The sequence below is a fragment of the Pseudophryne corroboree genome, chromosome 1 (genome assembly GCF_028390025.1).
Source record: "Pseudophryne corroboree isolate aPseCor3 chromosome 1, aPseCor3.hap2, whole genome shotgun sequence".
Taxonomy (NCBI): domain Eukaryota; kingdom Metazoa; phylum Chordata; class Amphibia; order Anura; family Myobatrachidae; genus Pseudophryne; species Pseudophryne corroboree.
In genome coordinates this window covers 105639701-105663233 of record NC_086444.1, presented here as the reverse complement: position 1 = coordinate 105663233, position 23533 = coordinate 105639701, and the positions used below count along the sequence as shown (strand labels likewise).

Below are 23533 nucleotides of genomic sequence, written 5' to 3'. Positions count from 1 at the left end.
TTATACTCGAGTCAATGAGTTTTCCCAGGTTTTTGTGGTAAAATTAGGTGCCTCGGCTTATATTCGGGTCGACTTATACTCGAGTATATACGGTATGTACATTAGGTTTATATGTATGTGTTAAGGTGCATACACACTTGCCGAGAAAGTAAACAACGTTGCTCATTTTCACCCTTCCTGAGCGACGTTGTTTACTTTCTCGGCAAGTGTGTATGCCGCCGAGCGATACGCGGCCCCACAGGTCGTTCACGACCCTCGCTGTCGGCCTTGCATGCAGCTCAATTTGGACTGTCATCCAAGAGCTGCGTGCACAGCGTTACGTCACTGAGCGATATGGTCGTCATGTCGCTCAGTGTGTGTGCCCAGCCGCCGACCGCCCGGCCCGGGAGGGGGAAACACTAGGTGACGACACTCGCCTAGTGTGTACCCACCTTAACATTTGTATTCCACACCACAAGTATTTTGGTTCTCTTACATGCACTTGTACCAAATAGGTGGGTGGGACGGCTGGGATGACATCTGGAAAAGAAGAAGCACTGTAGCTGCCCCTTCCTGTGGATTTACAAGCCTGCGTCCATTAGAAAACATGGACGCTTACATGTCCTTCATCTTAATCTAATGAGACCACGGACACTTTTTTGTTAAAAACAGTAACAAGATTCTATTGCTGCTATAGGTTACATGTGTTACTGTAATGTAGCCTGGATGGCGCACTCATCCATGAATTAACTTTTCCTGGAAAACAACTATAGATTGTGCTGCTCTGTGGTTTACGAATGCACAACACGGAGCTCAGCATTCTATACATTACATACAGTAGTTTGCTTGTGTAATCCACTGTTTCTCAGTCAGTAATATTGTAATACAGTATACAGCTTTAGGATATTAAATGAGACCAGAACAAATGTATAACTCAATGCATAATAGAAAAAAAGCTTCCATGCACATGCATTCTTACTATAATACACTCTTAATTTTTCATTTATAGCATGTGTAGCTTTTTCTTGTCTTTATTACTATACATACCCCCTCTGGGTCCTATAATAGGAGCTTGTGATATCACACTAATACTCCTTTTCAACCAAAAAACGGTAACTGAGCATAGGTTTCAAGATGTGTACAGTGGCTTGAAACCCCATTCACACCGCTGGCTAGACCTGAATTAGTGGTGTGTCTCCCTCTCTGCTGGCACTTGGAGATGACATCATCTCCAAGCGCCAGTGAGCCGGCTCTCCATAGGGTTTTAACGAGACCTGGGTTGGATGATACGGGTCACCCATTTATATTGCACCCTTAACCGGGTCCTTCCCGGGTCCTACCCTAGTAGCTACATGGGTCGAGTTAACTGAACCCAGGTTATTTTTATGGGACCCTTTTCCACAGAGCTGCAACCTGGATAGACCCGTCAATAACTCAGTTTACTGTGGCAGAGGAAAAGAGGTACAAGACACTCATATGTTGTAGAAGCACAGATTATTGATGGCAGATAAAGACTAATACACACAACACTATTATTTTGCATTTTACAAGAATCTTGAAGATTACTCATACTTAAAGACTAGTATACAGCTCCAGCATATGGCAGGAGAGTGATTGTACTTCTCTTTAGAGGTATTACGTATACATGAAAAATATGAGTTTTGCGGAGAGCTACATTGGTAATACATTGTGTGCTCGGTTAATCTCAGCTACTCTTATTATAACGGAACCTATCATTAAGCTCTCTGATGTCATAGCTGTACTATATACAACCCACTGCACTATTTAATTAGCAAAAATCATGGTCCTATACGAATGAGAGAGCTGAAACAGTAAATGAGAATACACAGGGAGGGGAAGAGAAGGGAAGAGAATGTTGTGAGGGGAAAGAGGATGCTGGGGAGGTCTGCAAGGAGAAAAATAAAAGCTGAGTGACAAACGCAAGATCTAAGAATAGACAAGAGACGATGGGAGCTGGGGTAGAAGACAGTGCTGTAATAATAAAGAGAGTATAAGAAAGATTTAGGAAACAATGGAGAGGTGGAAAAAAAGAGCTGGGAGGAAAGAGAGCTCCATGGCAAGAAAAGTAAAGGTTGGGGGGAGGAAGAGCCAGATAATAGGATTTTAATTACCTACCGGTAAATCCTTTTCTCGTAGTCCGTAGAGGATGCTGGGGTCCACATTAGTACCATGGGGTATAGACGGGTCTACTAGCAGCCACTGGCACTTTAAGAGTTTGAGAGTGTGGGCTGGCTCCTCCTTCTATGCCCCTCCTACCAGACTCAGTCTAGAAACTGTGCCCGAGGAGACGGACAACTTCGAGAGAAGGATTTTACACAGATGTGGCGAGATTCACACCAGCTCACACACAAGGCAAACCAAGCTAACTAGCTTGAAACACCAGCAACGGCTGAACAATATTACTTACCAAGTAACAAAGCAGTACTTAACCAAAAACTAAGCAGTACTGAACTAAGTAACCACTGCAGGATCACGAAGCGCTGGGCGGGCGCCCAGCATCCTCTTCGGACTACGAGAAAAGGATTTACCGGTAGGTAATTAAAATCCTATTTTCTCTTATGTCCTAGAGGATACTAGGGTCCACATTAGTACCATGGGAATGTACCAAAGTTCCGAGAACGGGAGGGAGAGCGCGGAGGCTCCTGCAGAACCGATTGACCAAACTTCAGGTCCTCAGAGGCCAAAGTATCGAACTTGTAGAAGTTTGCAAATGTGTTCGACCCAGACCAAGTAGCCGCTCGGCAAAGCTGTAAAGCCGAGACACCCCAGGCAGCCGCCCAGGAAGAACCCACCTTACGACGAGTAGAGTGGGGCTTAACAGACTTAGGACACGGCAATCCTGCCATAGAATACGCATACTGAATAGTCAACCTGATCCAGCAAGAGATCATCTCCTTAGAAGCAGAACACCCAAGTTTCATACAGGACAAACAGAGTCCAATTTTCTGTGACGAGCAGTCCTCCTCACAAAGATTTTCAGAGCCCACACAACATCCAAGGACTTTGTTGAAATTGAGAAGTCAGTAGCAACTGACACCACAATAGGTTGGTTGATATGAAATGCCGACACAACCTTCGGAAGGAACTGCTGACGTGTCCAGAGCTCAGCCCTATCTTCATGGAAGATCAAGTGAGGGCTCTTACAAGACAAAGCCCCCAACTCCGACACACGTCTAGCAGAAGCTAAGGCCAACAAAGTGACAGCCTTCCACGTGAGAAACTTAACCTCGACCTCTGGTAGAGGTCCGAACCAATCCGATTGGAGGAACTGTAACACCACGTTAAGATCCCAGGGCGCAGTAGGCGGCACAAAGGGAGGCTGGATGTGCAGAACCCCTTTCAAGAAAGTCTGAACCTCAGGAAGGGAAGCAATTGTTTCTGGAAGAAAATGGATAGTGCCGAAATCTGGACCTTTACGGATCCCAACCTCAGGCCCATATCCACACCTGCTTGCAGGAAGAGGAGAAACCGTCCCAGTTGAAACTGCACAGTAGGAAACTTCTTGGACTCACGCCAAGATACATACTTTTTCAAATCCGATGGTAATGCTTTGACGTTACTCCTTTCCTAGCCTGGATCAGGGTAGGAATAACTTTGTTCGGAATGCCCTTCCGAGCTAAGATCTGGCGTTCAACCTCCATGACGTCAAATGTAGCCGCAGTAAGTCTTGATAAGCGAACGGCCCCTGCTGCAGCAGGTCCTCCCAAAGAGGAAGAGGCCTCGGCTCTTCCAGCAGTAGATCCAGAAGATCCGCGTACCAAGCTCTTCTTGGCCAGTCTGGAGCAATGAGGATTGCTTGAAATCTTGTTCTTCTTATGAGCTTCAGAACCCTTGGAATTAGTGGAAGTGGAGGAAACACTTACACTGACTGGAACACCCATGGAGTTACCAGGGCGTCCACCGCCACTGCTTGTGGGTCTCTTGACCTTGAGCAATACCTCCAAAGTTTTTTGTTGAGGCAGGAGGCCATCATGTCTATTTGAGGAACCCCCCAAAGATTTGTTACCTCCGTGAACACCTCCGAATAGAGGCCCCACTCTCCTGGATGGAGATCGTGTCTGCTGAGGAAATCCGCTTCCCAGTTATCCACTCCCGGAATGAAAATTGCCAACAGTGCCAACACGTGCTTTTCCATCCAGAGGATGATTCTTGATACCTCCGACATTGACGTTAGCTCTGCTCTTTGTTCCACCTTGTCGGTTTATGTAGGCCACCATCGTTACATTGTCCGACTGCACTTGACGGCTCTTAGTTCCAGAATGTTTATTGGAAGACTGGATTCCATACTTGCCCACCTTCCTTGGAAGGTTTCCCCTAGAGTGACTGCGCCCAAGCCCCGGAGACTTGCATCCGTGGTTAGAAGGATCCAGTCCTGAATCCCGAACATGCGGCCCTCCAGAAGGTGAGGAATTTGTAGCCACCAGAGGAGTGAAATCCTTGCTTTCGGTGAGAGACATATCCTCAGGTGCATATGTAGATGAGAACCCGACCACTTGTCCAGTAGATCCAATTGGAAGGATCGAGCATGAAACCTTATGAACTGCAGAGCCTCGTAAGAGGCAACCGTCTTTCCCAGAAGACAAATGCACTGATGAATCGATACCCGGGCTGGCTTCAGGACATCCTGGACCATTGATTGTATCACCAACGCATTCTCCACCGGTAGAAACACCCTCTGCACTTCTGTGTCGAGGATCATCCCCAGGAAAGACAATCTCCTTGTCGGCTCCAAATGTGACATTGGAAGCTTCAGGATCCAACCATGGACCCTGAGTAGATGAGTCTGAGTAGATGAGTCGTGAGAGCAATGGACTGCAACAGCTTCTCACTGGACAACGCCTTTATCAGCAGATCATGCAGGTATGGAATTATGTTCACTGCCTGTCTGCTGAGGAGACCATCATCTCTGCCATCACCTTGGTGAAGACCCACGGTGCCGTGGAGAGACGAATGGCAGCACCTGAAATTGATAATGACTGTCTAACAGTGCAAATCTGAGCTAAGCCTGTTGCGGAGGCCAAATCGGAATGTGGAGATACGCATCCTTGATATCTAGGGACACCAGGAACTCCCGCTCCTCCAGACTTGAGATCACCGCTCTCAGAGACTTCATTTTGAATTTGAACTCCCTTATATAAGGGTTTAACGATTTCAAGCTCAAAATTGGTCTGATCGAACCATCCGGTTTCGGTACCACAAAAAGGTTAAAGCTGGCAAGCCTGATTTGAAGAATCGGCGAGGTGGGGTTTCTTGAAGCTCTAGTCTGTACCCCTGGGACACAATATCCTGTACCCAGGGATCCAGGTCGGACGACACCCAGACGTGGCTGAAACGTCTGAGTCTGGCCCCCACCAGCCCGTCCTCCAGGCTGTGTGGTCCACCGTCATGCTGAGGATTTGGAGGTACCAGGTTTCTGGTCCTGGGAGCCTGTGGGTGCAGGCTTTTTGGATTTTGCCTGCCTACCTCTAAAGAAGGTGGTAGGAGGCTTGGACTTTTTTGTCTTAGCGGTCCGAAAGGACTGCGATGCAGATGAAGAAAAGTGTTTCTTCGTAGAAGACGTAGCTGAGGGAAGAAAGGGTGACTTACCCGCGGTTGCCGTGGAAATCCACGCATCCAATGCTTCCCCAAATAGAGCCTGACCGGTGTAGGGTAGGTTCTCCACACTTCTCCTGTATTCCGCGTCTGCAGACCATTGGCGTAGCCAGAGTCCCCTGCGAGCTGAGACAGACATGGAAGATATCCTTGCAGTCAGCGTACCCAGGTCCTTCGTGGAATCCACCATGAACCCCGCAGAATCCTGTATGTTATGTAAAAATAAGTCAATGTCACTCCTATCCATTGAATCCGAATCCTCAAGTAACGTGCCTGACCACTTTACTATAGCTTTAGAGACCCATGCGCAGGCAATAGTAGGCCTAAGCGCCACCCCTGAAGCAGTGTATATGGATTTGAGCATAGTGTCAATTTACGATCAGCCGGTTCTTTTAATGCGGTAGATCCAGGGACAGGTAAAACCACCTTTTTCAACAGTCTGGAAACAGATCCGTCAACTATGGGTGTGTTTTCCCATTTTTCCTATCTTCCTCAGGGAAGGGAAAAGCAACCAGAACCCTTTTTGGAATCTGGAATTTTTTCTTCCGGGTTTTCCCAGGATTTTTCAAATAAAGCATTTAATTCTTTAGACGCAGGGAAGGTTAGCAAGGCTTTCTTATTGTCTGTGAAGTAAGCCTCCTCAACCTGCTCAGGTGGTGTGTCAGTAATGTTTAACACATCTCGAATGGCCTCAATCATGGGCTGCACCCTCTTTGCAAGGGATGCCGCCCCCTTCAGTACATCCCCATCACCGTCTGCCGTGTCAGAGTCGGCATCCGTGTCATCTTGCATAATCTGGGCAAGTGCACGTTTCTGTGGGGATATGCTAGGGAGTTTTGAAGGGATAGGAACAGAACCTGACCAAACTGCCATAGACTTCTTTAAACCCTGAGTTTCAGTCTCAGTATGAGCTACCCTAGTAGAGATTTGAGAGATCACACCCTTAATAGAGGATAACCACTCAGGCTCAGAAATAAGGATCTGAGACAAGACATTACATTGCTGTGTACAAGGAATAGATTCCTCCTGAGAGGAAATGTCAGCAGCATAAGACACAGAGTCCCCAGACATGGCAATGTGAGACAACAACACCCACAGGGAAATATCAGACACAGTCCCCCCCCCTCCCCCCCCCCCCCTTCTACAACCCCCTGGTACCGCACAGGATATCTGGAGTTGTTTGGAGGGACAGCTCTCCCTTTCAGCGTCTCTGTACAGGATCTGCAGGCAGGAAAATGGCGCTGAACTCTGCTGGGTCTGCCCTGAGGAGAAGCTCCGGCCCCTGAACATGGCGCTGCTTCCCGCTCTCCACTTCTTTATACTGGCCTGAGGAATTGTGCTGGCAGTGTTACCTAGGTCCCTGACAGCCTTGGCGCCAGTATAAGGTATAGGCGCTGGCTCAGGGCGCCCCTAACAACGCCGCACTATGTACCGCTGAGCCTCCGGAGCGCAGTTAATACTGCGCTCCCACCCTCTTGCAGCCATCTTCACACTGGCTCCCCACTTGCTATGGGGGCCGGTGACTCACTCGCCACCGGAATCTTCTGGCTCTGTTAGGGGGTGGCGGCAGTGCTGCGGGAGTGAGCGGTCGACTGGGGCGGCTAACGATCATCACCCTCAGGAGCTCAGTGTCCTGTCAGCGGAGATAGTGTCTCGAACCCCGCAGGGCGGACACTACTCCCCCCCTAAGTCCCACGAAGCAGGGAGGCTGTTGCCAGCAGCCTCCCTGTGCCTAAACTCTAAGAAAAAATAAGAATTTACTCACCGGTAATTCTATTTCTCGTAGTCCGTAGTGGATGCTGGGTACTCCGTAAGGACCATGGGGTATAAACGGGCTCCGCAGGAGACTGGGCACTCTTAAAAGAAAGATTAGGTACTATATCTGGTGTGCACTGGCTCCTCCCTCTATGCCCCTCCTCCAGACCTCAGTTAGGGAAACTGTGCCCGGAAGAGCTGACATTACTAGGAAAGGATTTGGAATCCAGGGTAAGACTCATACCAGCCACACCAATCACACCGTACAACTCGTGATAACTATACCCAGTTAACAGTATGAACAATAACTGAGCCTCTCTCAACAGATGGCTCATACAATAACCCTTTAGTTAAGCAATAACTATATACATGTATTGCAGAGAGTCCGCACTTGGGACGGGCTCCCAGCATCCACTACGGACTACGAGAAATAGAATTACCGGTGAGTAAATTCTTATTTTCTCTGACGTCCTAGTGGATGCTGGGTACTCCGTAAGGACCATGGGGATTATACCAAAGCTCCCAAACGGGCGGGAGAGTGCGGATGACTCTGCAGCACCGAATGAGGTCCTCCTCAGCCAGGGTATCAAACTTGTAGAATTTTGCAAAAGTGTTTGAACCCGACCAAGTAGCAGCTCGGCAAAGTTGTAAAGCCGAGACCCCTCGGGCAGCCGCCCAAGAAGAGCCCACCTTCCTCGTGGAATGGGCTTTTACTGATTTAGGATGCGGCAGTCCAGCCGCAGAATGTGCAAGCTGAACCGTGCTACAGATCCAGCGAGCAATAGTCTGCTTAGAAGCAGGAGCACCCAGCTTGTTGGGTGCATGCAGGATAAATAGCGAGTCAGTTTTTCTGACTCTAGCCGTCCTGGAAACATAAAGTTTCAGGGCCCGGACTACGTCCAGCAACTTGGAATCCTCCAAGTCCCTAGTAGCCGCAGGCACCACAATAGGTTGGTTCACATGAAACGATGATACCACCTTAGGGAGAAATTGGGGACGAGTCCTCCATTCTGCCCTTTCCATATGGAAGATCAGATATGGGCTTTTACATGACAAAGCCGCCAATTCTGACACACGCCTAGTCCAAGCTAAGGCCAAAAGCATGACCACTTTCCACGTGAGATATTTTAGCTCCACGGTCTTAAGTGGCTCAAACCAGTGGGATTTTAGGAATCCAACACACGTTAAGATCCCAAGGTGCCACTTGAGGCACAAAAGGGGCTGAATATGCAGAACCCCTGTAACAACGTCCGAACTTCAGGCAGTGAAGCCAGTTCTTTTTGAGAGAAAAAGGGATAGGGCCGAAATCTTGGCCTTTATGGATCCTAATTTTAGGCCCATAGTCACTCCTGACTGTAGGAAGTGCAGGAATCGACCCCCCTGGAATTTCTCTGTATGGCCTTCCCGGCCACACACCAAGCAACCTATTTTCGCCATATACAGTGAAAAAGTCTTGCTGTCACATCTTTCCTAGCCTTTATCAGCGTAGGAATAACTGCATCCGGAATGCCCTTTTCCGCTAGGATCCGGCGTTCAACCGCCATGCCGTCCAACGCAGCCGCGGTAAGTCTTGGATCAGACAGGGTCCCTCCTTCTTGGCCAATCCGGAGCAAAGAATATTGTTCACACTCCTCCGTTTATTACAATTCTCAGCCCTTGGGTCTGAGAGGAAGAGGAGGGAATATATAGACCGACTGGAACACCCACGGTGTTACTAGTACGACCACAGCTATCGCCTGAGAGTCCCTTGACCCAGCGAAAAACCTTTTTTTATCTTTTTATTGAGGTGGGACGCCATGTAGTCCACCTGAGGCAGTTTCCATCAATTTGCAAAACTGCGTGAAGACTTCCTGATGAAGTCACCACTTTCCTGGGTGGAGGTCGTGTCCACTCCCGGAATGAACACTGCTGACAGTGCGCTTACTTGATTCTCCGCCCAGCGAAGAATTCTGGTGGCTTCTACCCTCGCCACCCTGCTCCTTGTGCCGCCCTGGCGGTTTACATGAGCCCCTGCGGTCTGACTGGATCAGAACCGGTTGGTCGCGAAGCAGGAACTCCGCTTGACTTAGGGCGTTGTATATGGCCCTTAGTTCCAGGATATTGATGTGAAGGCAAGTCTGTTGGCTTGACCACAAACCTTGGAATTTTCTTCCCTATGTAACTGCCCCCCACCCTCAGAGGCTTGCATCCGTGGTCACCAGGACCCAGTCCTGAATGCCGAATCTGCGGCCCTCGAGAAGGTGAGCACTCCGCAGCCACCACAGGAGAGACACCCTGGCCCTGGGGGATAGGGTGATTAACCTAAGCATCTGAAGATGTGATTCGGACCACTTGTCCAGTAAGTTCCATTGTCCTTGCATGGAACCAGCCGAAGGGGATGGCCTCGTATGACGCCATCATCCTTCCCAGGACTCGAGTGCAGTGATGCACTGACACCTGTTTTGGTTTTCAATAGATTCCTGACCAGTGTCATGAGCTCCTGAGCTCTCTCTATCGGGAGATAAACCCTCTTCTAGTCTGTGTCTAGGATCATGCCTAGGCGAGGCAGATGAGCTGTAGGAACCAACTGCGACTTCGGAATATAAAGAATCCAGTTGTGTTGCCGTTTCACTTCCAGAGAAGGTGATACGCTGTCCAGCAACTGCTCTCTTGATCTCGCTTTTATGAGGAGATCATCCAAGTATGTGATAATAGTGACATCTTGCTTCCGCAGGAGCACCATCATATCCGCCATTACCTTGGTGAAATTGGTAATGACAATCCCGTACCGCAATTCTGAGGTACGCCTGATGAGGTGGATAAATGGGGACACGAAGGTATGCATCCCTTATGTCCCGATTCATTTCAGGCTTGCAATGACCGCTCTTAGCGATTCCATCTTGAACCTGAACCTTTTCAGGTATATGTTCAGGATTTTAATTCAATATGGGTCTAACCGAACCGTCTGGTTTCGGGATTATAACATGGTCGAATAATAACACCCTCTTGTTGAAGGAGGGCACCCTTGACCACCACCTGTTGAAGATACAATTTACGAATTGCAGTTAACACTGGCTCCCTCTCTTGGGGGGAAGCCCGCCGGGTCCTCGATGAGGGGGCATCTTCTCACAGTCCAGCCTGTATCCCTGCGATACAATTTCTATTGCCCAGGGATCTAACAGTGAGTGAACCCACTTGTGGCTGAACTTACGAAGGCGTGTCCCCACCGGGCCTAGCTCCGCCTGTGGAGCCCCAGCGACATGCGGTGGATTTTTGTAGAGGCCGGGGAGGACTTCTGTTCCTGGGGACTAGCTGTGTTGTACAGCTTCTTTCCTCTGCCCCCGGCTCTGACAAGAAAGGACGCACCTCAGACTTTCTTGTTTCTTTATTCGAAAAGCTGCATTTAATAATGTCGTGCTTTCCTAGGCTGTGCAGGAATATAAGGCAAAATATCAGAATTACCAGCTATAGCTGTGGAGACCAGGCCCGAGAACCTTTCTCCACACAATCCTCAGCCTTCCATATGCCTCTTAAGTCGGCATCATCTGTCCAATGTATATTCTACAGGACACGTCAAGCAGAAATCGACATAGCTTTTGTCTCTAGGACCCAGTATACTCCTGTCCCTTTGGGCATGCTTTATAATTATATATCTATCACTTAAGACAGCATCTTAAAATATTTATATGCATACTAGGGTCTCAATCTCTGCTGATAAGGTACATGTCCACGCTGCCACAGCGCTATAAACCCATGCCGACACAATCGCCGGTCTGGGTAGTATACTAGAATGTGCACACTATCTGCAGGATCCCTGAGAATAGCTAGTGCAAACAGGACACCCAAGGGGAAGATTCTCAACACATCCTGGCCCTAGTGGGGAAAGGATACAGCCTGAGAATTCTCTTGTGGGAAGCTGCCGTCTCTTGTCTGGAGATTCCCGCTCTTTTTCCTCATGAGAGGAGGGAAATTTACCTCAGCATTCTTCCCCTTAACATGTGTACTCTCGTGTCAGGGACAGATGAGTCATCAGTGATATGCAAATCATCTTTTATTCCAATAATCATATATTGAATATCTTTTAGCCCTCTTGGCTGTAACTTTGCATTATCGTAGTCGACAGTGGAGTTAAACTCCGTGTCGATACTTTGTTATTTTGGATAGTGAGCATAGAGAGACTCTGAAGGACTCTGTGACATAGGGACAGACCAGGGTAGATTTCCTTTCTGTTCCCTAACCTTTTGTGCAACAATTTTACCTCAGCACTTACACATATCCAAACAGGTGTCGGCGTTGTTGACGGAGACACCCTCCCACACACTTATCCGCTCTATCACCTCCTTAGAGGAGCCTTTTACCTCAGACATGTCGACACACGCGTACCGACACACCACACACACAGGGGATGCTCTATTTGAAGACAGTTCCCCCACCAGGCCCTTTGGAGAGACAGAGAGAGAGTATGCCAGCACACACCACAGCGCTATATAATACAGGGATGTACACTATACTGAGTGATTTTTCCCCTATAGCAGCTTATATACACAGTTTTGCGCCTAAATTTATGTGCCCCCCTCTCTTTTTTACCCTTTGTGTACCAGGACACTGCAGGGGAGAGCCTGGGGAGCTTCCTTCCAGCTGAGCTGTGAAGAGAAAATGGCGCCGGTGTGCTGAGGAAGAAGGCCCGGCCCCCTCAGCGGCGGGCTTCAGTCCTTTTATGTACTTTAATGGCGGGGGTAAATGCACATATACAGTTTATCAGACTGTATTATGTGCTTTTCGCCAAGTAAGGTAATCTAATTGCTGCCCAGGGCGCCCCCCCCCCAGCGCCCTGCACCCATCAGTGACCGGAGTGTGTGGTGTGCAATGGCGCACAGCTGCAGTGCTGTGCGCTACCTTAATGAAGACCGGAGTCTTCAGCCGCCGATTTTCAACTTCTCTTCGTTCTTCTGGCTCTGCAAGGGGGACGGCGGCGCGGCTCTGGGACCGGACGACCGAGGACTGGGCCTGTGTTCGATCCCTCTGGAGCTAATGGTGTCCAGTATCCTTATGGGCCCTACTCACTTGGCGATGTGCCGCCGAGGTGCCCGACGGCCGATACGGCCGACGAGCGACCCGGCGGCGGGGGGGCAGTGACGGGGGGAGTGAAGTTTCTTCACTCCCCCCGTCACCCGGCTGCATTGAAGTGCAGGCAAATATGGACGAGATCGTCCATATTGGCCTGCATGCACAACCAACGGGAGACCAGCGATGAACGAGCGCGGGGACGCGCATCGTTCATCGCTTAAGTCTCCACACTGAAAGATATGAACGAGTTCTCGTTCATTTATGAACGAGATCGTTCATATCTTTCAGAATATCGCCAAGTGTGTAGGGCCTATTAGAAGCCCAAGCTAGCTGCAAGCAGGTAGGTTCGCTTCTCTCCCCTCAGTCCCACGTAGCAGTGAGTCTGTTGCCAGCAGATCTCACTGAAAATAAAAAACCTAACAAATACTTTCTTTTCTAGGAAGCTCAGGAGAGCCCCTAGGGTGCATCCAGCTCTGGCCGGGCACAGATACTAACTAACTGAGGTCTGGAGGAGGGGCATAGAGGGAGGAGCCAGTGCACACCAGATATAGTACCTAATCTTTCTTTTAAGAGTGCCCAGTCTCCTGCGGAGCCCGTCTATACCCCATGGTCCTTACGGAGTACCCAGCATCCACTAGGACGTCAGAGAAATAAGAAAACCAGAGAAACTCTTATAGAGCTCCCCTAGCTGTGACTGGCTCCTCCGGGCACATTTTCTAAACTGAGTCTGGTAGGAGGTGCATAGAGGGAGGAGACAGCCCACACTCTCAACCTCTTAAAGTGCCAATGGTTCCTAGTGGACCCGTCTATACCCCATGGTACTAATGTGGACCCCAGCATCCTCTAGGACGTAAGAGAAAAAGAGAATTCAGATTGTGAAAACATCGGCTTAGTCTGCCTAAATGGGCTGAATCTTTAAAGCTTCCAAAAAATACTTCCAGGACACCTGCTTTGGGGGTCTGGCTTATCCTCCAAGCTATCTCTTATATATTCTCCCAGATCTGTCACTCTGTGACTGTGTGGCTAACGCTGGGGGGAGTCACAGCAATGGGCGGAGACAGCATCTGCAGGGAGATACACCAGTGCTAGCAGCAGACACAGTCACAGAGTGACAGATCAGGGAGAATATATAGGAGATAGGGAGGTGACCATGGTACATGGCTGGCCAAGGGACGCTAGCTCATGTACCCCTATACCACTGAGGCTGGCCACCAAGGATGGACCTGTCATCAGTGTACATGTAATAACCTCTTCTGCTGCCCTCTCTGCATCTCTGATTGACCGGCGCTTCCCTTCGCTAACAGTCCACGTAGTTTCCCCTTCTTGCGAACTGCCTCCTCACCGCCATGGCCACTTTCATCTCTACGGCGCATGCGCATATCATACAATATCCCGTCATGCGCATGTACGTCTGTGAGACACCAGAGGGAGGTTGGGTGAGATGCGCATGCGCCAGCGACACCGCACAGCTCACAGTGACCGCGGCTGAGAGGATTCGCAACAGGACAATATACCGGACCTGGGAGCAAGGACCTGCGCCGGTCAGGAGTAGAAGAACTATTTCAACAGCATAAAAATGTTAGTGCGTCCCGCCCTACGGATGCCAGACTCATCAAGTCACTGTTGCCAGAGTCTCAAACAATGACTCTGAACCTCTAAGCACACTATTTGACTGTCCACACCCTGCTGCGCCTATTACCCATCTCCTCCACCACCCTCATCAACACTGACTCACACATCACTCACCCACCTGAGGCACCTATCCACACACCCCTACCCCACCCACAGCACCCGCACCTCACACCGCGGCAACACCCTTACACCTGCCCCTCCACCAAACACCACCCTTACACCCTCTTCACCCCTGCCCGCAGCACCACTCCTGCCACAACTTCCACAACACAAACAGTCACGCTCCCTACCCAAACCCCTGCCCACCCAAATACCCCGCCCCATCCCCAACAAACACCCACCCACAACGCCTCCTGAACCCCTACCCCGGCCGCAATACCAACTCAACCAACCCAATAACCGCAGCTCACGCCCCTCCCCCACCCTCTGTACCCCCACACCCGCCCCTCTGCGTCTCCCTTGCACCCGCCACTCCCCCTACCATAGCACCTACTAGGTGATTCATGGTACCCTGCATGCACTGTTCACACCATCGCAAGGGCCTATGCACCCAAGGACATGCAAGGGTTAAGGGGGCGTAGCCCCTTGTGACGGTGTAAAGAGCGCCCGTAGGGCGCAACGATCACCTAGTATGTATCGATAGGCGTAAAAAGGGGCATCAAACCATTGCTTAATTTCTGGCTACGGCTCTGAAGCTCTATTTTGAGAACCTGATGCCAGCTCTCTAACCATTTAAAGTGTATATGACTTGTCTTTGGTATTTATTATCAGGTATCCCACCACAGTTACCAGTTATTAAGATACTTTCTCCATCCATCACCATTCCAAAAGTTGCTCTTTTATGATGACAGAAACAAGGGCCTTAACCACCTACAGACAAGATGGAAGAAGATTCCATCACCAGGTTCCTGTGTGATGCAGGGTCCTTTTATTTGGCGAAAAAAAGACGGTTCCCTAAGACTGCTTCAACTCATTGGGGCTCAAATAAAACACATTAAAGAATCGGTGGGCACCAGGGCCGACTCCAGGCATGTTCCAATAGAGCTGCCGCGCAGGGCGTCACTCTTAAAGGCGCGCCGCATGCTGGCGCTGCCATATTGGAGCCTGGTCCTGTGTAGCCTCCAGCAGTGTACGTCGGTCCCGGCCCGCCTCCGAGTTCCAGCAATATCCTGTGTGTTACGACGAGGGAGGGGGAGTGCTGTGGACGGGACTATGCTAAAATACTCAGTGCGCGCTGTGCGGCGCCGGCGTCTGACGTCATACTCCGGCACCGCATAGCGCGCACTGAGTAGTTCAGCCTAGTCCGCCCACAGCAGCACTCCCCCTCCCTCGTCGCCGGCACAGGTACTGTGAGGGCATATCTGGCACTGTGGGGGTATTTATGTATCTGGCACTGTGGAGGCACATATGTACCTGGCACTGTGGGGGCATTTATGTATCAGGAACTGTGGGGGCATTTATGTATCAGGCACTGTGGGGGCATTTATGTATCAGGCACTGTGGGGGCATTTATGTATCTGGCACTGTGGGGGCATTTATGTATCTGGCACTGTGGGGGCATTTATGTATCAGGCACTGTGGGTGCATTTATGTATCGGGCACTGTGGGAACATTTATGTATCGGGCACTGTGGGGGCATATATGTATCTGATACTGTGGGGGCATTAATGTATCTGGCACTGTGGGGGCATATATGTATCTGGCACTGTGGGGGCATATATGTATCTGATACTGTGGGGGCATTAATGTATCTGGCACTGTGGGGGCATATATGTATCTGGCACTGTGGGGGCATTTATGTATCTGGCACTGTGGGGGCATATACGTATCTGGCACTGTGGGGCATGTGTATCTGACACTGCTGGGGGCATATCATGTGTATCTGACACTGCTGGGGGGCATATCATGTGTAGCTGGTACTGCTAGGGGGCATATCATGTGTAGCTGGCACTGCTGGGGGGCATATAATGTGTAGCTGGCACTGCTGGGGGGCAAATCATGTGTAGATTGCACTGCAGGGGGCTTATCATGTGTAGCTGGCACTGCTGGGGGGCATATCATGTGTAGCTGGTACTGCTGGGGGGCATATCATGAGTAGCTGGCACTGCTGGGGGGCATATAATGTGTAGCTGGCACTGCTGGGGGGCATATCATGTGTAGCTTGCACTGCAGGGGGGCATATAATGTCTATGTGGCACTGCTGGGGGGGGCATATCATATCTATCTGGCACTGCTGGGAGGCATATCATGTCTATCTGGCACTGCACTACTAAGGTCATTATGTGTACAGTATCTGGCACTATACTGGAGAGATTATGTGTATCTGGCACTATACTGGAGACATTATGTGTAAGGAACACTACTGTGGCTGTTATGTGTAAGGCTGCTAATTGTGTGCGTAGAGGGGGTGTGTAAATATATTTATTTATAGTTTGATAATATGAAGTTGCGAGGGGGGGGCGGCGCTTTGAAATTTTCTTGCTCAGGGTGCTAGTAGGCCTGTAGCCGGCCCTGGTGGGCACTATTCCTAGACAGGCTAACTTAGGGGGTCATTCCGAGTTGTTCGCTAGCAGATATTGGTCGCAGCGATCAGGCAAAAAATCGTCACTTCTGCGCATGCGTATACGGCGCAATGCGCACGCGCGTCGTACTATTACAATGAACGATGTAGTTTCACACAAGGTCTAGCAAAGCTTTTCAGTCGCACTGCTGGCCGCAGAGTGATTGACAGGAAGAGGGCGTTTCTGGGTGTCAACTGACCGTTTTCAGAGAGTGTGCGGAAAAACGCAGGCGTGCCAGATAAAAACGCAGGCGTGGCTGGGGAAACGCAGGCATGGCTGGCCGAACACAGGGCGTGTTTGTGACATCAAAACAGGAACTGAATAGTCTGAAGTGATCGCAAGTTAGGAGTAGGTCTGGAGCTACTCTGACACTGCACAAAATTATTTTGTAGCCGCTCTGCGATCCTTTTGTTCGCACTTCTGCTAAGCTAAAATACACTCCCAGAGGGCGGTGGCTTAGCATTTGCACGGCTGCTAAAAGCAGCTAGCGAGCGAACAACTCGGAATGACCACCCTAATCATCATTGAAGTGACTTTTCACTAGCTTCACAATGCTCATTTCAGGTGAAGCCTTGAAGCTTGCAAATTTGGGCTCAGATATATTTTTCTGTTTTTGTTTTAACTGTAGACGTGCACCTGAAACTGCACTTTGCAAACAAGTACTGTAGGTGCACTTGCACAAACAAAAGAAGCAGCCTGGGTCCACAATTTTTGTAGTTTGTAAATGACCCTTAATGTGTTGTTAAGTTATCGTTATTTTGTCCCAATCCAACTTGTTTCGAACCATCAACTATTGCAAATATAACTTGCGATTGTTAAAAAAAAATTCGGAGCAAGTTGCAACACTTACATTTTCTAATAAAACCTGAGACAGGGGCACATTTATAAGTGTCTTTGTTGTACAAGTATTTTCTGTAGTTTTTGCACCCTATTTAACATTTGTCCTGTCACATTTTCTATTCACTGATCCTTTGCTGGCACAAGTGTTAAAGTTATGACCTCACATCTCTACAAAAAGATAACTGCTATACTTACAGCCTTAAGGCTGGTGTTAGAAAAATGACTGTGACACCGTGTTTAACATGGAAGGGTAACCTTCTTGCATTCAATGAAATGCAGGTAAATAGAGCAGGAACCATCATTTGTAAGTGTAGGCACAAGTACAAGTGTCCGCTATTCGGACACTGGGGGTCATTCCGACTTGTTCCCACGCTGCTGTTTTTCACAGCGGTGCGAACGGGTTGGTTCTGCGCATGCGTGGCGGCCGCAATGCGCAAGTGCGTCGTTGCCCAGCGATGGCCGTCGCTGAGCAACGACAACAAGAACGAAGAAAGTGATCGCTGCCGCAATCGCAAGAAGATTGACAGCAGGAAGGCGTTCCAGGGCGGCAACTCACCGTTTTCTGGGAGTGGTGAGTCCAACGCAGGCGTTTGCAGGGCGGGTGTCTGACGTCAATTCCGGACTGGACAGGCTGAAGACATCGCAGCGGGTGAGTAAGATGAAAGCTACTCAGAATCTGCACAAAATGTTTTTGCATAGCAGGGCTGCACAAGCGTTCGCAGCCTTGCTATGCAAAAAAGCCCTCCCCCATAGGCGGCGTCTAGTTGATCGCACGGGCAGCAAAAAGTTGCTACGTGCGATCAACTCGGAATGACCCCCACTGTCCCTCCCGCGGGTCGCAGTGTCCCGCGCGCGGGGGAAAGGCAGTTGGGGAAACCAGTGATCACTGCTGCTCTGCGAAGCAGCCGGTGATCACTGAATAGACGGCATCTGAACAGTGCGGAGAGGAGAGGAAGGGGATGCCCAGCTGCTCAAGGAGAGCTGATCACGCCCCCAAAACTGCAAAAAATGGGGATCGTAGCATGATGACCCACCCCTAACCTGAGGTCCCAACCCTAACCCGAGGCCCCACCCCCTTTCCGGCCGCGGGCGCACCTTCAGCGCGGCATGTCCCGCTCCACGGCTTCACAAAGGGGGTCATTCCGATTTGATCGCACGTAGCAAGTTTTTGCCGCTCATGCGTTCGACTAGACGCCGCCTATGGGGGAGTGTATTTCTGCATAGCTGGGATGCGAACGCTTGTGCATCCCTGCTATGCAAAAAAAGTTTCCTGTAAAAGAAGACCAGGTTAAGAGTTACCCTGTGCGATCGATCCAGCGATGCAGGTCCCGGAATTGACGTCAGACATCCGCCCTCCAAACGCCTGAACACGCCTGCATTGGACTAACCACTCCCCCCGAAAACGGTGAGTTGCCGCCCGGTTCCGCCTTCCTCCTATCAATCTTCTTGCGGTCACCGCTGCGACCACTTTCCTTGCTAGCGGCGTTGCTGGGCATGCGCAGTTCTGACCCGATCGGGTCGGAATGACCCCCCAAAGTTGGGAGGTATGGTGTATGCTCACTGTAACCAATAGGTTCCATCCTCATACCCGCTTACATTCTTCTCCTAATGTTAAGTGCATGATATTTCAGATGAATCGGTAAGAAGCATTAGAAGGAAAAACACTGTTTCTCTGGTGAGGTCAGCTGGGGACTACTATAAAAAAGATGTTTCTTAACCTGGAAAGTATTAACCACCAAATGGAGTTGATTTGTGGCATTTTTCTCTGCCTGCACCTAGTTTGAGTGTTGTTCTGCAATTTTCTCCTAATATGTCTCATTTTGAGAATTTTTTTAACATTTTAAAGTTGTGTTATATTTTGTTTTTCCATTAAGGACACTTCTAAATGTACCCATGTTTTTTTTATAGAAAAAATATATATATTGTAGAACATAGTTTGAAATTATTATTTGCTAGTTGCATATTATCATTGGTGATCATGAACACAAGTGTAATAGTCCCATACATCTGAGATTTATTGGGGCATTTCCCAATATCCCAACGGCTGGGTCGCGGGACAGGGAATATTAAACATGTTTAAAAATCCGACCGCCCAAATTCCGACCTTTTCAGTATGGGTGAATAGGACATATTTAACATGTTTCATTTCCCTGATTCCCAGATGGATCACGATCATCGGTGGATCGGCGGTGCCAGCAGGTCAGGGAATCGGGGCATCGCGACCGATGATGTATGGGGGATATAGTACAGAGAGATATAGACATTTTATTGTAATGTACAAAAAAAATCACAACAAAATGTTACTTTACCTGGATAATCCTCAGAGACATGTACAGAATAAGCAACACTGTAAAACAAATTAGGAAAAATTATTAATATTATTACTATTATTATTATTATCATCATCATCATCATCATCATCGCTATATTTGTATTGTTTATTTTATTATTTCAAGATGTATAAACCATTGAAATAATGACTTCAGGAAAAGAGTACATTCTGGAAGTAAGAGAATAATTTGATGTATTGATTTGCAGGCTCTTCATAATACAATTATATTGATTGAGCGATGTGGCTGGACAACAGACTGTAATATATAATGCTTTAGCACACGAACTGACATTGTAAATCCTGTCTTGGATGTACAGTACTTTCAGTTCTTAAATGTCATTTTCCTGCACTGAAATTAAAAGCAAACAGACTTGGAGAACTAAGCGATAACAAGGAGACACATTTATCAACAGTTCATGATCTTTCAATGTGTGACAGAAGACTGTACCTCTGAGATCCATCACTCCTTGGTGTAAGGCTGGGTACACACCTGTACATTTATCGTGCGGCTCTGCTGATCGGCCAGATAACTATAGATGGGTATGCAGGAGCTTTCGCTCCTGCAACGGTTGGATCGGGAGGTCGCATCTTATGAGCTTCTTAAATATTAAGATGCCTGATCTCCCGATCCCCATGAAGAAAGTGCACACATAGCATAAAATAGCTCAGTGTGTAAGGGGTGCACACTACTCGGATAATCACTCAGAGGATGGAAGCATCTATCTGATCTGCAGAGTGTGTACCAGGCTTAACTAATAAGAGCTGCACTACATGATCCTCTCTGACAAAGAGTTTGGTTATATGATTAGGGTCAGAGCACCGATTTATTATTCCTCTTCTGCGTGACTTCATATGCCTTACCTCCCACTCTTCAAGAGGCTGTCTTACCGTCCCACCCACGGGCCCCAATGTCCCGAATGGGAAGCACTCTCACCGCTGCTCTGCGAGTGCGCACGGCATCTACACAGAACAGGGAGAGCCTGCAAGGGGCTAAGAATCTCCAGGCATGACTGACCCAAGAGTGATGAAAACGGGGAGCATGCTGCAGAGCTACCTCCTCTTCTCATCGAGGCCATGCCCCTTCAGGGCACACGTCCGGAGTCCCTATATTGATATACAATATGTTGGGATGTTTGCGCTATGCATATGCCAAGATTTGAAGTGGGCAGTGCTAGAACATTATCTAGCCAGTAATATTACTGGAATGTTCTCAGCAATACAGAGAGCCTTATTTATGAAACGAAAGACTGATAAAGGGGGGTACGCACTAGGCGATTTTAGGCTAAAAAATAAACGATAAAGACATAAATGTCGTTATAGTTTCTTTTTAGGCTTATATCGTCCAGTGTGTATGGGGGTAATATTGGTGACCGATGGAATGATGCACGTTCCCGCACACCGTTCAGCGATTACCGATATTGAGCTGACATGCAGCTCAACCCGTCAATGTCGGGCTGAGCTGCATGTCTGGGAATGCCAGTGGTGACGTCTCTGAACGTTATCGTTGAACTGAGGAGGCGCCAGGATCGTGAAGTATAGCACTGCCTGGAACATCCTCAGACCATTTCGGCCAGCTATACAGGCCAGGGTTGGACTGGCCCACAGGGGTACCAGGGAAACCACCGGTAGGCCCCACTGCCTGAGGTCCCACTCCTTCCTCTAGGGATCAGGTTCCAGACTGTGCACTTGTATTATACATGGTAGATATGTTGCATTACACTGCACTAAACTATTGTGTATTTCAAGCCTCTGTGGAGGCTGGCCACACCCCCTTTGTAGGCTAGCCACACCCCTAAGTATGGGCCCCTACACGTGCGTTCCCCCAGTGGGCCCTTCATTCCCCAGTCCGACACTGATGCAGGCTGCAGGTCCAGAGTATCCAAAGGACACTATGTGTGGTACCGTAGCAGTGATACTGGCTGTATGGTGCCATTCCGGACACCCTGCTAGCCAGATGTGGGGGAAGCAACAGTGTTGCCCCTAGGGCTCTGCACCCTGTGCGATGGCACCCTCTCGCATAGTAAATGTATTTACCAAATTCTCCTGAAGTTTAAAGTTTGCAAAGCATAATAATGAATAGAATTTAGAGAAATAGATAACCGTAAAGGTTTTCCTCTACTTGACAACAGCTGCCTTAAAAATGTTATGTCATGTAGGTGTTCATTGTCTCCTTTAAAAATGTAATTTAAAAAAAGAATACATCCTTTCAAGGAGCTGGTGACATCATTCAGACATGAGGCACAAAGTGACTCACACTCAGTAATGTCTTTAGTCCCTCGTTAAATGACAGGCTCATTTTGAATCATGAAGAACAAATGTACAGTACGTATGTGTAGGCGACACATTTTTTAAGCTGGTGTAAATGTATAGCAGCTATGTATGTTATCCTAACACTCACTAGCAGTACATTGGGACTATAAACTATTTGTGTCCATGAACTGCAATTTCTACAAATAATCTTCCTGGTTTTCCCCCCACTAGCATTTTGAACAAACAATCAGCTGATTTTGACCATACTGCTCAAGAGAAACCTCTCCCTTCTAAGACTGGGTACACACTGGCCCTCATTCCGAGTTGTTCGCTCTGTAAATTTTTTCGTATCGCAGCGATTTTCCGCTTAGTGCGCATGCGCAATGTCCGCAGTGCGACTGCGCCAAGTAAATTTGCTATGCAGTTAGGAATTTTACTCACGGTTTTTTCTTCGTTCTGGTGATCGTAATGTGATTGACAGGAAGTGGGTGTTTCTGGGCGGAAACTGGCCGTTTTATGGGTGTGTGCGAAAAAACGCTACCGTTTCTGGGAAAAACGCGGGAGTGGCTGGAGAAACGGGGGAGTGTCTGGGCGAACGCTGGGTGTGTTTGTGATGTCAAACCAGGAACGACAAGCACTAAACTGATCGCAGATGCCGAGTAAGTTTGAAGCTACTCAGAAACTGCTAAGAGGTGTGTAATCGCAATTTTGAGAATCTTTCGTTCGCAATTTTAAGAAGCTAAGATTCACACCCAGTAGGCGGCGGCTTAGCGTGTGTAAAGCTGCTAAAAGCAGCTTGCGAGCGAACAACTCGGAATGAGGGCCATTATGCAATGTTTCGTTCGTAATGCACAGACATATGAGGTTGGCCGTGTTGCACAGCCGATGGCGATATACCATGCCGATATATCGGTGCATCTGCATGTGTGTATGGTCGACCTGCCGATAGCGTGATGTCGACCACAGATGTTGTCGAATATGACATCATAAGTGAGCGGCCATATTCAATTGGGTCTGCTGCCGACTGCCAGACATATCAGGCAATGGATTGGTAAGTGTGTATCCAAAAGATTGTTGTGTATAAACTTTACTAATCATTAGACTGGTTGACGGATCAGTCGAACGGCCAATCAGTTTGCAAGGCTTGTACCCAGCCTAACTGCTTTATGGTTAAACTTTTCAATGTACTTTTTGCATTCCAATAAAAAGTATTATTTTATGTATGTCAAAAGAGAGACCAAAATTACTCACACTAAAAGACCCAAAATCTCAAACAGCTAGACAATAACCCTTTCTCCTCCATTAACTTCCACTGACACATTATCAAATTATAATGTCCTCGAGACATAAAACTGGTTCCAATTATCAACCTCATAAAGCTGGAATAAAATATGACTTTGCAATCTTTTTATTGTCGCATCATAAAAAAGTTCCTTGTTGATAGAAGCACTTTCCATGCGCCTCAAATAAAATTATAGCCTGGATTTTGGTTAAGAGAAAATCAAATGTTCATAAGCGATGTGGT

At 48.5% G+C, this 23533-nt stretch overlaps 1 protein-coding gene across 2 annotated transcripts in view; it reads right to left on the bottom strand.

Moving 5' to 3' along the window:
• Positions 1-23533, bottom strand: part of PARP8 (poly(ADP-ribose) polymerase family member 8) — a 420080-nt gene that overhangs the window by 188580 nt on the left and 207967 nt on the right. For both annotated transcript variants that reach the window (XM_063961880.1, XM_063961870.1), the window contains one exon: positions 19736-19773. In XM_063961880.1, coding sequence (XP_063817950.1) covers positions 19736-19773 — 38 coding nt within the window. The remainder of the gene's footprint in view (positions 1-19735; positions 19774-23533) is intronic.